The 17043-nt window shown below is 37.9% G+C and overlaps 1 protein-coding gene across 6 annotated transcripts in view; it reads right to left on the bottom strand.

Moving 5' to 3' along the window:
* Window positions 1–17043, bottom strand: part of CHM (CHM Rab escort protein) — a 251489-nt gene that overhangs the window by 101695 nt on the left and 132751 nt on the right. For all 6 annotated transcript variants that reach the window (XM_036929986.2, XM_036929984.2, XM_036929983.2 and 3 more), the window contains 3 exons: window positions 13523–13639; window positions 12899–13019; window positions 11047–11272 (listed from right to left, as the gene is read on the bottom strand). In XM_036929986.2, coding sequence (XP_036785881.2) covers window positions 11047–11272; window positions 12899–13019; window positions 13523–13639 — 464 coding nt within the window. The remainder of the gene's footprint in view (window positions 1–11046; window positions 11273–12898; window positions 13020–13522; window positions 13640–17043) is intronic.

Here is a 17043-nt window from a genome sequence, read left to right on the forward strand (position 1 = left end):
ACACAGTTCATGCGTGGACAGCTGGAAACTAGGGAAATAGGGCTGCAAGACCTCTGAGCAGGTTCCGAAGCTGATGCCCCTGTGACAAAGAAAAGTGAGGGCTTTTTGAAAGTCTTAAAGGGACAGGGACTTAACAGCTAGACGGAAACAACAGAGGTCACAGCCCAGTGGCTAGAAATTACAGGGAAAACCGGGCGCACTAACCCCCTGGGCAACAGCTCTGAGACCCCTCATGGAGGTAAACAGCCAAACAACCCCCCCCACCCCCTCGTCCATTACCCCTCTGGGCGCTGCAAAAGCACAGAAACAGTATAAGGCAAACCACGCCCACACAAAGGGAGATAACTCCACTCCGGCAAGGCAAGACACAAAGACCCAGCCTACACGCAATTACCCAACACAAGCCACTAGGGGGTCGCAGTTGTCCCAGTAAAGAAAGGCCAGTAGCAAGTGAAAAGTATGGCCCTCTCAGCTGACAGTCAATAGCACCTGTTAACATGAAAAGGCAAAAAAATATGATCCAGACAAGAATAACCCAGACAGCTTCGGCATCTGCTACATCTTCCCCTGAGAAGGAACCTGGGGAGATAGATTTAACCAGTCTTCCTGAAAAAGAATTCAAAACAAAAGTCTTAACCATGCTGATGGACTTGCAGAGAAATATGCAACAACTAAGGAAGGAGAATACAGATATAAAACAAGCTCTGGAAGGACTTCAAAACAGAATGGACGAGATGCAAGAAACCATTAATGGACTAGAAAACAGAGAAGAGGAACGCATAGAAGCTGATGCAGAGAGAGATAAAAGGATCTCCAGGAATGAAAGAATTTTAAGAGAGCTGAGTGACCAATGGAAACGGAACAGTATCTTCATTATAGGGGAAACAGAAGAAGAAGAGAGAGAAAAAGGGAGAGAAAGTGCCTGTAAAGAAATAATTGCCGAAAACTTCCCCAAAAAAATGGCCTCTCAGACCACAGAGGTACACAAAACTCCCATGAAAAGGGATCAAAGGAGGACAACACCAAGACACATAATAATTAAAATGGCAAAGATCAAAGACAATGACAAAGTATTAAAGGCAGCCAGAGAGAAAAAAAAGGTTACCTACAAAGGAAAACCCATCAGGCTATCATCAGACTTCTCAACAGAAACCCTACAGGCCAGAAGAGAATAGCATGATATACTTAATGCAATGAAAAAGAAGGGCCTCGAACCAAGACTACTGTATCCAGCACGAACATCATTTAAATATGAAGGAGGGATTAAACAATTCCCAGACAAGCAAAAGTTGAGGGAATTTGACTCCCACAAACCACCTCTACAGGGCATCCTACAGGGACTGCTCCAGATGGGAGCACTCCTAAAAGGAGCACAGAACAAAACACCGAACATATGAAAAAGGGAAGAGGAGGAATAAGAAGGGAGAGAAATAAAGAATCATCAGACCACGTTTATAATAGCTCAACAAGCGAGTTAAGTTAGACAGTAAGATAGTAAAGAGGCAAACCCTGAACCTTTGATAACCACAAACTTAAAGCCTGCAATGGCAATAAGTTCATACCTTTCAATAATCACACTAAATATAAATGGACTGAATGCACAAATCAAAAAACACAGAGTAATAGGATGCATAAAAAAGCAAGATCCATCCATATGCTGCTTACAAGAGACTCACCTCAAACCCAAAGACATGCACAGACTTAAAGTTAAGGAATGGAAAAAGATATTTCATGCAAACAACAGAGAGAAGAAAGCAGGTGTGGCAATTCTGGTATCAGACAAAACAGACTTCAAAATAAAGAAAGTAACAAAAGACAAAGAAGGACATTACATAATGATAAAGGGCTCAGTCCAACAAGAGATATAACCATTATAAATATATATGCACCCAATACAGGAGCACCAACATACCTGAAAAAATACTAACAGAACTAAAGGAGGAAATAGAATGCAATGCATTCATTCTGGGAGACTTCAACACACCACTCACTCCAAAGGACAGATCCACCAGACAGAAAATAAGTAAGGACACAGAGGCACTGAACAACACACTAGAACAGATGGACCTAATAGACATCTACAGAACTCTACATCCAAAAGCAACAGGATACACATTCTTCTCAAGTGCACATGGAACATTCTCCAGAATAGACCACATACTAGGCTACAAAGAGACCCTCAGTAAATTCCAGAAGATTGAAATCCTACCAACCAACTTTTCAGACCACAAAGGCACAAAATTAGAAATGAACTGTACAAAGAAAGCAAAAAGGCTCACAAACACATGGAGGCTTAACAACACGCTCCCAAATAATCAAAGGATCAATGAACAAATCAAAATGGAGATCCAGAAATATATGGAAACAAACGACAACAACAATACTAAGACCCAAATTCTGTGGGAAACAGCAAAAGCAGTCTTAAGAGGAAAGTATATAGCAATCCAAGCATATTTTAAAAAGGAAGAACAATCCCAAATGATTGGTCTAATGACACAATTATCAAAATTGGAAAAAGAAGAACAAATGAGGCCTAAGGTCAGCAGAACGAGGGACATAACAAAGATCAGAGAGGAAATAAATAAAATTGAGAATAAAACAATAGCAAAAATCAATGAAACCAAGAGCTGGTTCTCCAAGAAAATAAACAAAATATATAAGCCTCTAGCCAGACTTATTAAGAGGAAAAGAGAGTCAACACAAATCAACACTATCAGAAACGAGAAAGGAAACATCACGACGGACCCCACAGAAATACACAGAATTATTAGAGAATATTATGAAAACCTATATGCTAACAAGTTGGGAAATCTAGGAGAAATGGACAACTTCCTAGAAAAATACAACCTTCCAAGACTGATCCAGAAAGAAAAAGAAAATCTAAACAGACCAATTACCAGCAATGAAATTGAAGCAGTAATCAAAAAACTACCAAACAACAAAACCCCAGGGCCAGATGGATTTAACTCAGAATTTTATCAGACATACAGGGAAGACATAATACCCATTCTCCTTAAAGTTTTCCAAAAAATAGAAGAGGAGGGAATACTCCCAAACTCATTCTATGAAGCTAACATCACCCTAACAACAAAACAAGGCAAAGACCCCACCAAAAAAGAAAACTACAGACCAATATTCCTGATGAACGTAGATGCAAAAATACTCAACAAAATATTAGCAAACCGAATTCAAAAATACATCAAAAGGATCATACACCATGACCAAGTGGGATTCATCCCAGGGATGCAAGGATGGTACAACATTCAAAATTCCATCAACATCATCCATCACATCAAGAAAAAGAAAGACAAAAACCACATGATCATGCGCATAGAGGCTGAAAAAACATTTGACAAAGTGCAACATCCATTCATGATAAAAACTCTCAGCAAAATGGGAATAGAGGGCAAGTACCTCAACATAATAAAGGCCATCTATGATAAACCCACAGCCTACATTATATTGAACAGCAAGAAGCTGAAAGCTTTTCCTCTGAGATCGTGAACTAGATAGGGATGCCCACTCTCCCCACTGTTATTTAACATAGTACTGGAGGTCCTAGCCATGGCAATCAGACAAAACAAAGAAATACAAGGAATCCAGATTGGTAAAGAAGAAGTTAAACTGTCACTATTTGCAGATGACATGATATTGTACATAAAAAACCCTAAAGACTCCGCCCCAAAACTACTAGAACTGTTATTGCAATACAGCAAAGTTGCAGGATACAAAATCAACACACAGAAATCTGTGGCTTTCCTATACACTAACAATGAACCAACAGAAGAGAAATCAGGAAAACAACTCCATTCACAATAGCATCAAAAAAAATAAAATACCTAGGAATAAACCTAACCAAAGAAGTGAAAGACTTATACTCTGAAAACTACAAGTCACTCTTAAGAGAAATTAAAGGGGACACTAACAGATGGAAACTGATCCCATGCTCGTGGCTAGGAAGAATTAATATCGTCAAAATGGCCATTCTGCCCAAAGCAATATACAGATTTGATGCAATCCCTACGAAAATACCAGCAACATTCTTCAATGAACTGGAACAAATTATTCAAAAATTCATATGGAACCACCAAAGACCCCGAATAGCCAAAGCAATCCTGAGAAAGAAGAATAAAGTATGGGGGATCTCACTCCCCAACTTCAAGCTCTACTATAAAGCCATAGTAATCAAGACAATTTGGTACTGGCACAAGAACAGAGCCACAGACCAATGGAACAGACTAGAGAATCCAGACATTAACCCAGACATATATGGTCAATTAATATTTGATAAAGGAGCCATGGACATACAATGGCAAAATGACAGTCTCTTCAGCAGCTGATGCTGGCAAAACTGGACAGCTACATGTAGGAGAATGAAACTGGACCATTGTCTAACCCCATTTACAAAAGTAAACTCAAAATGGATCAAAGACCTGAATGTAAGTCATGAAACCATTAAACTCTTGGAAAAAAACATAGGCAAAATCCTTGTAGACATAAACATGAGTGACCTCTTCTTGAACATATCTCCCCGGGCAAGGAAAACAACAGCAAAAATGAACAAGTGGGACTATATTAAGCTGAAAAGTTTCTGTACAGCAAAAGATACCATCAATAGAACAAAAAGAAACCCTACAGTATGGGAGAATATATTTGAAAATGACAGATCCGATAAAGGCTTGACGTCCAGAATATATAAAGAGCTCACACGCCTCAACAAACAAAAAACAAATAACGCAATTAAAAAATGGGCAGAGGAACTGAACAGACAGTTCTCCAAAAAAGAAATACAGATGGCCAACAGACACATGAAAACATGCTCCACATCGCTAATTATCAGAGAAATGCAAATTAAAACTACAATGAGGTATCACCTCACACCAGTAAGGATGGCTGCCATCCAAAAGACAAACAACAACAAATGTTGGCGAGGCTGTGGAGAAAGGGGAACCCTCCTACACTGCTGGTGGGAATGTAAGTTAGTTCAACCATTGTGGAAAGCAGTATGGAGGTACATCAAAATGCTCAAAACAGACTTACCATTTGACCCAGGAATTGCACTCCGAGGAATTTACCCTAAGAACATAGCAATCAAGTTTGACAAAGACACATGCACCCCTATGTATATCGCAGCACTACTTACAATAGCCAAGAATTGGAAGCAACCTTAATGTCCATCGGTAGATGAATGGAAAAAGAAGTTGTGGTACATATACACAATGGAATACTACACAGCCATAAGAAGAGGGCAAATCCTACCATTTGCAGCAACATGGATGGAGCTGGAGGGTTTTATGCTAAGTGAAATAAGCCAAGCAGAGAAAGGGAAATACCAAATGATTTCACTCATCTGTGGAGTATAAGAACAAAGGAAAAACTGAAGGAACAAAACAGCAGCAGACACTCAGAAACCAAGAATGGACTAACAGGTACCAAAGGGAAAGTGACTGAAGAGGGTAAGTGGGTAGGGTGGGATAAGGGGTCGAAGAAGAAGGGGTGTATTAAAATTAGCATGCCTGGGGTGTGGGAGAAAGGGGAGGGCTGTACGACACAGAGAAGACAAGTAGTGATTCTACAACATTTTGCTATGCTAATGGACAGTGACTGTAAAGGGGTTTATAGGGGGGACCTGGTATAGGGGAGATCCTAGTAAACATAATATTCTTCCAGTAAGTGTAGATTAAAGATAACAAAGAAGAAAATAAAGAAAGAAAGAAAAGGGGGATTACTCCCTGATAGGATAAAACTAACTATAAATCAACGATTAATGTATGCTTTAAATATCCTTAATTTTGATCACTTAAAGGGTGTCAAATGATCGGCTATGGAGTTACACTTTTCTGATAATATTCCTTTCTCTTAAAAAAAAAAAAAGCAGTTTCTGTGTGGTGACCTCCAGTGAGTTCTACACAATGGTATAAAGGGCATATAAAAGTGTAGGCAAAGGGTCTGTTTGTGTTTATACAGAGGATCAAAGCCTAATTTGGCTACCCCGAAAATGAACTAATATACAATATGAAAAAGAACTTCCAACATCAGCACTCTCTGGAAGACTCATGCCAGAAGATGAACATCAAAAAACCCCAACAAAGATCCACGCACTGCTACAGCTGTAGATGCACTCATCCCACCAGTTCCTGGACTTGCCATGGGAATGAAGAAGGAGATATCTAAGCTGGCCTGTGCATACAGTAAAACAACGAATTTGACTGGATCTATTCTGTTGGAACTCAACCAAGAATTAGGAGAAGTGCAAATTGTAACACTCCAAAATCTTGCAACTACAGACGATTTACTGTTAAAAGAACATATGGGATGTGAACAGTCCACAGGAATGGGTTGTTTTAATTTGTCTGATTTCTCTCAGACTGTTCAAGTTCAGTTGGACAATATCCACCATATCATAGATAAGTTTTCACAAAAGCCTAAGGTGCCTAATTGGTTTTCTTGGTTTCACTGGAGATGGCTGGTAATTATAGGTCTGCTTTGTTTATGTAACTATACTCCTGTTATGTTAATGTGTGTGCGAAATTTAATTAGTAGCTTAAACCTATACATGCTGAAGTTACTCTAAGAGAAGATATGTCAAAGAAATAATCAATCTTCCCATGTTTTCTTCCACCTGCTACTTCTATAGCTTTTCCTCTTCCTTTCTAATCACAACCCTTAAATACAATTCATGCCTTATATCAAATTTACCAAGTATCGTAATTCTTCCAAGTGGTAATGATACCTCAAGACAAATGCTGGGCATAGAAGCCACAGGGCATAAATATGCAAAGAAGTAAAAAGCTAACCTTTTCAAACAATAAGGCTACTCTCTCACTTATCAACTTCACATTTCCCTGTATGGCCCTGGAAGATGACTGGTTAGCCAGAGATGGGTAAGATTCCTCAAGGGAGGAACAACGTATGACAGGCACAGTTGCAGGGGGCCATCAGATGAGAAATTGGGGATTAACAGAGGTGAGGCTTAGAACCTCACCCCCCTGTTCTGAGAGAAATCTTTTACATACGTGGATGTTTTATTGCCCTTGTCTAGCTTGGAGTAACACACAGTCTACAGGCACACACCTGATCATCTACATTTGCTCTCTTACAACACTAAACTATGTTTTCTACCTTTATCTTGTATCTACCTACCACTTCAGCATTTTATTAAAAATAATAATAATAAAGGGAGAAATGTGGTATCCACATATAAATCAAGTATAAAAATCAAATGAGTATTCAAATTTGAACTGTTTATAGTTCATAATGCATGAGCAAAACCGAAAGTTTCTGTGATGACTGCCCTTGTACTGTTCACCATGTAACTTATTCACTATGTAAGAATTTGTACTCCATGTAAGAACTTGTTCGTTATGCTTCAGAAGATTGGAGATTGACGAAAATTAGGCTTGGGGTGGATTAGTGATTGTGCATTGAGCACTGAGTCCCCTATACAGAATTTTATTGTTGTTAACAACCATTTGATCAATAAATATGAGAGATGCCCTCACACACACACAAAAAAAGTACACACTTCCAATTGTAAAATAAATAAGTTACCGGGATGTAATGTATAGAATAGGGAATATAGTCAAAATACTGTAACAACTTGGTATGGTGATAGCTGGTACCTAGAATTATCATGTATATAAATGTTGAATCACTGTGTTGTACACCTGAAACTAATGTAATACTGCGTGTCAACTACCCTTCAATAAAAAATAATCATCTACAAAAAAAAAAAATATTAGCAAACTGAATTCAAAAATACATCAAGAGGATCATACACCATGATAAAGTGGGTTCATCTCAGGGATGCAAGGATGGTACAACATTCGAAAATCCATCAACATCATTCACCACATCAACAAAAAGAAGGACAAAAACCATAGGATCATCTTCATAGACGCTGAAAAAGCATTCCACAAAATTCAACATCCATTCATGATAAAAAGTCTAAACAAAATGGGCATACAGGGCAAGTACCTCAACATAATAATGCCATATATGATAAACCCACAGCTTAACACCACACTGAACAGCAAGAAACTGAAAGCTTTTCCTCTGAGATCTGGAACAAGACAGAGATGCTCACTCTCCCCACTGTTATTTAACATACTACTGGAGGTCCTAGCCACGGCTATTAGACAAAACAAAGAAATACAAGGAATCCTGATTGGTAAAGAAGAAGTTAAACTGTCACTATTTGCAGATGACATGATATTGTACATAAAAAGCCCTAAAGACTCCACTCCAAAACTACTAGAACTGATACTGGAATACAGCAAAGTTGCAGGATACAAAATTAACACACAGTAATCTGTGGCTTTCCTACACACTAAAAATGAACCAATAGAAAGAGAAATCAGGAAAACAATTCCATTCACAACTGTATCAAAAAGAATAAAATTTCTAGGAATAAACCTAACCAAAGAAGTGAAAGACCTATACCCCGAAAACTATAAGACACTCAAAAGAAATTAAAGAGGACACTAACAAATGGAAACTCATCCCATGCTCTTGGCTAGGAAGAATTAATAGTGACAAAATGGCCATACTGCCCAAAGGAATGGAATCCCTATCAAGTTACCAACAGCATTCTTCAATGAACTGGAACAAATAGTTCAAAAATTCATATGGAAACACCAAAGACCTCAATAGCCAAAGCAATCCTGAGAAAGAAGAATAAAGTTGGGGGGATCTCACTCCCCAACTTCAAGCTCTACTATAAAGCCATAGTAATCAAGACAATTTGGTACTGGCACAAGAGCAGAGCCACAGACCAATGGAACAGACTAGAGAATCCAGACATTAACCCAGACATATATGGTCAATTAATATTTGATAAAGGAGCCATGGACATACAATGGCGAAATGACAGTCTCTTCAACAGATGGTGCTGTCAAAACTGGACAGCTACATGTAAGAGAATGAAACTGGATCACTGTCTAACCCCATGCACAAAAGTAAGTTTGAAATGGATCAAAGACCCGAATGTAAGTCATGAAACCATAAAACTCTTAGAAAAAAACATAGGCAAAAATCTCTTGGACATAAACATTAGCGACTTCTTCATGAACATATCTCCCATGCAAGGAAAACAAAAGCAAAAATGAACAAGTGGGACTATGTCAAGCTGAAAAGCTTCTGTACAGCAAAGGACACCATCAATAGAACAAAAAGGTACCCTACAGTATGGGAGAATATATTAGTAAGTAACAGATCCGATAAAGGCTTGATATCCAAAATACATAAAGAGCTCACACACCTCAACAAACAAAAAGCAAATAATCCAATTAAAAAATGGGCAGAGGAGCTGAACAGACAGTTCTCCAGAGAAGAAATTCAGATGGCCAACAGACACATGAAAAGATGCTCCACATCGCTAGTTAGCAGAGAAATGCAAATTAAAACCACAATGAGACATCACCTCACACCAGTAAGGATGGCTACCGTCCAAAAGACAAACAACAACAAATGTTGGCGAGGCTGTGGAGAAAGGGGAACCCTCCTACACTGCTGGTGGGAATGTAAATTAGTTCAACAATTGTGGAAAGCAGTATGGAGGTTCCTCAGAATGCTCAAAATAGAAATACCATTTGACCCAGGAATTCCACTTCTAGGAATTTACCCTAAGAATGCAGCACTCCAGTTTGAGAAAGACAGATGCACCGCTATGTTTATCAGTGCACTATTTACAATAGCCAAAATATGGTAGCAACCAAAATGTCCATCAGTATATGAATAGGTAAAGAAGATGTGGTACATATACACAATGGAATATTATTCAGCCATAAGAAGAAAACAAATCCTACCATTTGCAACAACATGGATGGAGGTAGAGGGTATTATGCTCAGTGAAATAAGCCAAGCGGAGAAAGACAAATACCAAATGATTTCACTCATCTGTGGAGTATAAGAATAAAGGAAAAACTGAAGGAACAAAACAGCAGCAGAATCACGGAACCCAAGAAGGGACTACCAGTTACCAAAGGGAAAGGGACTGGGGAGAATGGGAGGGTAGGGAGGGATAAGGGTGGGGAAGAAGAAAGGGGGTATTATGATTAGCATGTATAATGGAGGGGGTGGGGGGAAGGGGAAGGGCTGTGCAACACAGAGAAGACAAGTAGTGATTCCACAACATCTTACTATGCTGATGGACAGTGACTGTAATGGGGTTTTTCGGGGAGACTTGGTGTAGGGGAGAGCCTAGTAAACATAATGTTCTTCATGTAATTGTAGATTAATGTTAACAAAATTAAAATAATAAATAATCATAAAAACTCCTACAAGTCAAAAAGACAATGCTCCAATAGACAAATGGGCAAAAGATACAAACAAGCATATCCCAGATGAGAAAACATGAGTAGCCAATAACCACATAAGGAGTCACCTGACCACTTAAATAATCTCAGAAATGCAAAATAAAAATAGACACTATGTAAGTTAGATTTATGAAAATCAAAAAGTCTGATAACACCAAATGTTACCAAAGACATAGAAGTATGGTAATTCTTACACACTGATACGGGCATGTAAACTGGCACAAGTTGCTGGAGAAATAATTGGGCACTATCTTGTAAAAACATTCATATATCCCATGACTCAGGAATTCCACTCCCAGAAATGTATCCTAAAGAAATCCTTGAACATGTATATCCTGAAGCATAGATAAGGATGTTAATAACAGCAAAAACTTGGAACATCCTGTGTCCATCAACAAACAAATGGAAAAATAAGTTATGCTATATTCATAATGGAACACTATATAGCAATGAAAATAGGTTAACTATAATTATATACAACTGAAATATAATACTGAGTTGAGAAAAGGAATTTACAGTATTATTCTATTTCATAAAGCTTAAAAACAGGCCAAAATGAATAGATCACTTAGGAAGGTAGGTAGGCAAATAGATTATAAAAGAATAGAATAACAAAGGAAATGTTTGCATGAACTAAATCGTGAGGAGATCTCATTTTTGTCTTTATAATTTTCATCTGTCATTCAAGTACCACCTTAAGAAAAGTTGAGAAAATCAATGAGAGTCTTACCTGCAGAAACACTGAGGGAGTTCTCCTTGGCCATAAAGAGGGAATAAAAATGGAGTGTTGCCATACTGCCCAAGACAGTGAAGAAAGTTCTTGGTAGCTTTGAGACCATCTATGGTACTGCTGGCTATTTCTGATGTCATTGCAATTGAATGCAAGACAAAGTATTGGAGATTGGAGGTTAATTTTTGAGTTTTTAAATATTCAGAGAATGCAATGTCCTTATAAGCTATGAAAAGAAAGATGGAAATTCATTTAAAATCAGAACCAAATTTCAATTGAAATCCACTGCACAAAAATGAGATCGAGTTTGTTTAAAATACTTGTCAAAGGACATAGTTTTTAATGTTAATTCATTTTGGACAGAGACCAGGGATTATGGGGCGGGGACCTAGAAACTCACTACCCTAATTGGATTGATGGCAAAAGTTTTAAGCTTTAAGTGATGAGTCTTTGTTCAGAATTTTACAGATTTTAAAAACCAGAAAAGCATTAAATAATTCATTAACCATCACGATAGGTTTCCATGGCTGGCAAAAATCTTGCTTTATTAGCATTAAAACTGCAAAATAATGCCAGTAACTACACTTTAAAGTATTAAATAAATATGACAAATGGCAATTTTTTGGTGAAAACAATGACAGAGTAATACTTGATTTTTTGGAAATGTATGTTTCTTACTAAAACTGCGAACAATGATCTATGACTAAAGTGAAAATAACTTCTGTGTGGCTAATGGAATAAGTCTGTCTTATAATCACACACACAAGGAACTATGAAAAACTACTCCTTTAAACCAAAAACAGAAAAAAATGTAATTGGACTGTTACTGGTAGGAAATACAATTCTATGAAAAAAGACAAAAACTTTATTGAAATAATTTATATAAACAAATAAAAATCAGTAAAATTTGCTGAGAGAATCTAAGTTTACATCACTGTGGAGAACAATTTGGCAGTATCTGTGCACTTGAAGCTTTAACAGGAAAAGCTAGACTTTTAATACTCCATGTAGTACAAAAAATACTGCTGTTTTTCTCTTTGTAACTTTATAAATGAATTGCCAATAGTGTATTCCTATTCTGGAACTTTGCCAGCCCAATGAACTTAAGTACAAAGCCCTGATACCAAAATAGTATATCTGAGGTTTTCAACAAACTGTTAAATAACTGGTCCCAGCTCACACAGTGAGATGGGTCTCAAAGCCAAGACTAGAAACCATGTCTTCTCCTAACCCAGTGGTTCCCCCATACTATCTAGCCCCTTTTTACTTAATTAATCAATATGAATAACTCAAAATTCCAAGCAAAAGTAATTCTGGAAAAATGAAAAAATACACTGATTTTTTTATTACTGATGAAAAAATTAATGGAACAATGAAGGGAATACCATTTATCAGGTCCTTATTGAAGGACCTATAAAGAGGATATGATTTTTTTATTACTAATGAAAAAATTAAGGGAACAATGAAGAGAATATCATTTATCAGGCCCTATGAAGAGAAATCAGTTGACAGCAGTTATTTAATCGACAAGAGTAAAAATGAACACCCAGCACAGCATCTGTGTGGTGATGAAAATGTTTTACACTGTAGCCATGGTAGTCACTAGCCACATGTGGCTATTGAGCACTTGAAATGTGGCCTGTACAAATGAGGAATCACACTTTAAATTTTATTTAATTTTAATTAATTTAAATTTAAATAGCTACATGTTGCTAATGGCTATCCTATTGGATAGTGCAGACTAATGATGTATTTAAAAGAGTAATGAGTGGCTCACTACATCAGAGCAAGCATATTAAAATAATAAGAAAGCTCAAATAATTGGAGAACACAATTTAGTGAAAAATAATACCTTTATATTCATCAGGGTGTTCCTCATATTCCAGACAAAATGTAAGAAACTTCATTAGCATTCTCTTTTCTACCATAGTAAGTTGTTTGCTATTAAAAACATCTGCTCTGGAACAAGGAACCTGAAAAACGTGATTTTAAGAAACTGTTTCTTAATGATACAAGTATTCCAAATAAAACTTTTTTCCTTTAAACATAATAAGATTATTATTTCCATTCTAGTCAAGTTATTTCACATTACTTCCATCAGTTTTAATGGCATCTCTGTTGATTTCAGAGCTAATTAACTTGTGAGCTCTCTTACTTAATTCTGCCAAGTTACTCCTTATGCCACTAAAAAGCCAATAGCATGTCACCCCTAAGTGGGAACAAATGACAGCTCAAATCTAACAATGCTGCCTGAAAACATTAACACTTTCTCCAAGCTGTAGAAGAAACTCGGGAGAAAATTAACACTAGATATTTTAATTGAGCACTCTCTTACTATTTACATTTGTAAATCACCATGCAGAACTGGAATTTGCTGCTTAACCAGGAAAATAACAATCTTATTTGCTTATCCTTCCACAATAATTCATCACAACTTAAGTTCCTACCCAGTTACAATTCTTGATCGGCAAAGTACCTGTTCCACTCTTCCTTCTCGAAATGCAAGAATCCTGGTAATATTTTTGAACTCTGCATATCGACTCACATTAGATTTAATTAGAAGATCAATTAGCAGTCCTCGTGAATACAGGAGCTGTAGAAAGAAGTATTTTAGAGGATGAAATAAAAGGTTAAATAGTGGATGGCTGAAAAATACTACAAGATATATAATTCTGTTATATTTAAAATTATTTGTAAAAGGCATTATACCTATTAATATTACCAGTATTTATTACAAAACAATTTATCACAGGTTCATAGTCTATTATCTTAAATTGAAAATTCAAACAGCTCTGGAATCCAAAGCTTCATAACTGGTTTGGCAACATAACTTGACCCAAACTGATATAATCCTCCTCTGGCCCACTTACTGTGAATATTCATACATTTCACTGCTGAAATATGAGTATGTTTAATCGGAGTGCCTCCTCAGATGTTATGTCATCTGTAGCATATCAGCATATGTACTCTATTATTTTATAAAATAATTTTTTAGAATCTGAACAACAGGATACACCAGGCCTCAAGGGTTTTACATAAGAGATTGTGGACCTTACATATGGCCAGGTAGTTAGTTATTAAGAAGAAACCAGCAGTTACCCATATTATTAAACCCCTACTACCCCCACTACTGTGGTTACTATCTGTCAACGTAGGAAGATATTACAGAATCACTGGCTATATTCTCCATGCTGTACCACCATCTCAGTGACCAATTTATGATTGAGAATTTTTGTGCCCCTTTATTACCCCTCCCCCTTCCCACCCAACCATCAACCCCAACCCCTCCCCCATGGTAACCACCAGTCACTTTTCAGAGTCTACGAGTCTACTGCTGTTTTGTTTGTTTTGTTTTGTTTTCAGATTCCACAAATAAGTGAAATCATATGGGTATCTTTCTCTGTCTGGTTTATTTCACTTAGCAACTTTTTAATAATCTGTAAAAGTAAATAAATACAAAGTGAAGGAAAAAAGGTAGGGGAGAGAAGAAACCAGCCCACAGGACCTCCTTGTCACCCAAATAAGAAAAGGACTGGTCATGCATTTTCACCAAAAAAAGTCAAATTCTAAGGTCCCTCTGTAATCCTACCAGTCTAGATTATATGAGATATGTCTTTTTCAAGGAAAAAGGATAATGATTATTGCCAGTGTGAATGTGAAGGATTGATGTAATCTGTCAACATCTCTCATAACCAGTATCAAAGACACAGAAACAATACCAACATTATAATCTAGCATGTTTTAAGTTTAACCATATGGTTAAATTGAACATATTTGGCTACTTCTTATAGTGAAATACTTTTAAGTGTCTGTAAGTCCATAAATGTCAAAAATGTAGATGTTATATCTGTAATAAGGGGGAAAAAGAAAAAATTAGCTGTACTACAGAGAAAAATGGCATTTTGAAATTAAATCTAAACCATTAGTCTGAGTATCCAAGAGGTCAGGGAAAGTAAAAACTTTCCACAAATCAGTATCAGTTAGGTGAGTTTTTATGAATTGTTAGTCCAGCATTGTGGAAAGAAAATTGACATTGCTTTTTTTGGAACTAATCCAATTACCCTAAATATGACATTCCTTCATTACCTTCAGCCTAAGACACTACACAACTGATATAACTCATGTTTTTAAGAATATATTGCCAAGTTTAATGTATAATTATAATAAAATAGGTACTTCAAATACCTCGTTTGTTTAAAAACACAAATACTTGAGATTCAATGATCCCTCAGTAGTCATTTCACAAATGTCAAACATATTTGATTAACATATCAAACATAAAATGTATTTTCACTTAATAATACCTAGCAAAGCCTAAGATTTAATGCCAGCTTAAAAATAATGCATTTAAGATATCATTGAAGAGCACTCCTCTCTCTGAGGTCACCCACACTTAGAGTGCATAACTTAAACTTTTTCCAACCTTTCAGGGCGTTCCTCTCTCTCCGAGGTTGCCTGCACTTTCTCTTTAAGCAACTTTAAATAAAACTTTCACTCTGTTTCACTACTGTCTCTCTGCCCTTCAATTCTTTGTTGAGGTGGAGACAAGAACAGAGGAAAATACACAATACCTCACCCCCAACATATTTGGTGCCATGACTCGGATGGATTTCCATCCCTGGTAAATTGAACAGACCTCTCCCACCAACATATTTGGTGCTGCGTGCCTTGGGTGGATTTCCACCCCTGGTAAGCTGCATGTGTCTCATCCCCTGGCTGGCACCTCTTCTCTGGGAATCCTTCCCTTCCTTCTCTGTCTCTTGTGGACCAAAACAACCGCACTCTGGGCACGGGTCGAGCAGTAAAAGCCACAGGGCACTCGCCAGAAGACTCCCATGACAGGATAAGTTGGTCACAGAGTGGGGATGATTGCATTAGGCACCCCACCAACTGTGAGACAATGTCCATGCAACAGAGGCACACTGTAAAAGCACCCACTGCCAATCCTGTGGCAAGTCACCACGCAGGGTTTAATATGTCCACGCAGAGACTTCCTTTTCTGTGTTCTCAGATTTTTCCTATTTACTGCATTTCTTTTCTTCCCTCCTCCAAGCTTTTTGTGTTATCTGCTGGTCAGCTAATTGGGGCAAAACCCAGGGACCCCCATCTCATGATCTCCTTGGCCGTGAGATGTATACCAGACCCAGCTGGAGGCAGCACCCACTTGTGCTTGCCTTGTGGGAACCCTTCCCTAGGAGGCAGGTCACAATTGGGTCCTGGGGAATGTCACTCAGAGCAACCAGGAGACTTCTCTCCCTTTACTCTCCTCTCCCCTACGGCTCTCTGCAGGAGCTAAGAACCTTCTCACTCACCTTTATTCTATTACCCTTCATCCATTTTGCACTGAGTTCTGTCTATAGTCACGTCTGCTCTATCTTCTCTATTTTCCATTTGGAGGGAAACAGACTTTTACTCTGACAGTCTGACAACTCTGACTTCCCATTTGGAACCCACCACCTGTCAGGCCTAGCCTGCAGACTGCAGGAACACGTAGCCTAGAGCTAAAACCTCTTTCTCAGCACAGCAGTTTTTTTTTTCCCCACAGCTGCCTGCCTTAGTCGAGGCAACCCAGAGATGATCTTTCCTAACTAGTCTGGTAGCCTTCCCAGGGACCTTGACCTCCTATTGTTCTCTGAGGAGGCTCTCAGATCTCCAGGAGGCTTGCCTGGCCAGACCACTTCTTTATACCTTTGGCTGACCCTAAACGCTCAGTTAAGAGCTACCGCTCTTCCCTTCCTCCACCCTTACCCTGGCACCAGTAATTACTACTAAAACCTTCACCAATTGAGACTCAGCAAGTATAAAGATGAAAGTTTCCTTGAAATTTTCTACCCTAGAACCCTATTCTCCCATTTCCTCTGCACTTGCACCTCCTTCACTGTTCTCCTCTCATAAGCCTTTCTCCCTTGCCTGCTTATTGTAAGTCCACTCAAGGTCTTTTCATCCTTCAACCCTTATCTCCCTTTTCATCCCAGACCAAGGCTCCGTCACCTGTGA

The sequence above is a fragment of the Manis pentadactyla genome, chromosome X, assembly GCF_030020395.1.
Source record: "Manis pentadactyla isolate mManPen7 chromosome X, mManPen7.hap1, whole genome shotgun sequence".
NCBI classification, from domain to species: Eukaryota; Metazoa; Chordata; class Mammalia; order Pholidota; family Manidae; genus Manis; species Manis pentadactyla.